The sequence below is a fragment of the Aplysia californica genome, unplaced genomic scaffold, assembly GCF_000002075.1.
Source record: "Aplysia californica isolate F4 #8 unplaced genomic scaffold, AplCal3.0 scaffold00223, whole genome shotgun sequence".
Taxonomy (NCBI): domain Eukaryota; kingdom Metazoa; phylum Mollusca; class Gastropoda; order Aplysiida; family Aplysiidae; genus Aplysia; species Aplysia californica.
The window spans coordinates 706,162-707,528 of record NW_004797493.1 but is presented as its reverse complement, the minus strand read 5'-3'; the positions used below and the strand labels follow the sequence as shown (position 1 = coordinate 707,528).

General features: G+C 41.9%; 2 protein-coding genes across 3 annotated transcripts in view; one reads left to right on the top strand and one right to left on the bottom strand.

Moving 5' to 3' along the window:
- LOC118477798 overlaps nt 1-1,367 on the top strand; it is a gene marked incomplete in the record, with an annotated part of 99,855 nt that overhangs the window by 26,261 nt on the left and 72,227 nt on the right.
- LOC101863440 overlaps nt 1-1,367 on the bottom strand; it is a 63,999-nt gene that overhangs the window by 41,447 nt on the left and 21,185 nt on the right. For both annotated transcript variants that reach the window (XM_013083298.2, XM_013083299.2), the window contains exon 2: nt 416-632. In XM_013083298.2, coding sequence (XP_012938752.1) covers nt 416-470 — 55 coding nt within the window. In that variant the 5' untranslated portion in view covers nt 471-632. The remainder of the gene's footprint in view (nt 1-415; nt 633-1,367) is intronic.

Genomic DNA, 1,367 nt, shown 5'->3' with positions numbered 1-1,367 from the left:
ATAGAGAGAGAGAGAGAGAGAGAGAGAGAGAGAGAGAGAGAGAGAGAGAGAGAAGACTCTAATAGCGGCGTCCTACAAGAACCACTCATGCATAGAACATTTGAAAAGAGTTACAACGAGCGTGCCCCTACCCTACCAACCACAGCTAGATAAAACAATACATGTACAGTCGAAATCGATGACGGCCACCCATTGCCAAGCAGAAGAGCGGTATGCTTAGACATGTAAACGTCTTGGCCAGTCTCATTATAGTGTAAAAATCTATTTAAAAGACTCTAGGGAGACAGAAGAAAGTGGACATTTGTACAGGTGATTATCTTGGACAGGTGAGCGTTAGAGCAGCTTGGACTGTACACGCCCACTCACAAATGCACTATATTCGACAGCTGAGAGGACTGTCTCCTTCAGTACTCACCATTCGGGTTTTTATCCATGCTGGCCACACCGTTTTCCCGGGCTTTCTTGGTCATGGACACGGGTTCTCGCGCCACAAGGGGCACGGCGGGTGAAAGTTCATGGTCATACAGGCCAACAGAAAAAGCTGAAGGTATATCCAGAAACTGCTACATAATCCTTGAAACGGGTGAACACCATTGAAGTCCAAGGGGAAGATATCCAGTCATAGAATTTACCTGGGGAGAATTAAAAGTTACAGATTAGATCAAGAATTAAGTGCGTCTTAAAGGAATCACGTGAACACCAAGAGAGTATGGTCCGACATCAATCAAATTGCATTGTCTTATTGAGTCCCAGAAAAACCTTTTTTTTAAATCTATCACATTTTTTTAAAGACATGGTATGCCTGTATTCTAGCAAGTGTATGTCTGTGACAATTCTCAATCATCTATTCTGATTTTTTTTCGTGAAGCTAAGATAATATTGTCCGCTATAATCCAAACAATCGACTGAAACGCTCGCTGATTTTTTGGCCACACGTATTCACAGATGTTAACTTTCAGATACAATCAAACACAAATAACCGTAGATGAAATTAAATGCTGACAGAGTTTTAGTCTGTGCAGCATTTGTTTTGTCCTGTCATCTCAACGATAAAGCCTTTCTTCATGTTTGCAGTTTATAAAATTTGCGCAGTAACCTTACCCAGAGTGGTTTCTTAAAGTACGTTGTATAATGTAAACAGAGATACAGTGGCACAGTTACTGTCATTTAGAGTTGAAAAAATGTTTAAAGGATAGATAAAGGAAGTATACTGAAAGAAGGTGGGACCCACCAGTTTGAAACTGCCTCACCGGGACTAAACACACAAACACACATACACACACACACACACGCACACACTCACACACCCACACATACACACGCACGTAAGCACAGGTGCACACACACACACACACACACACACACAC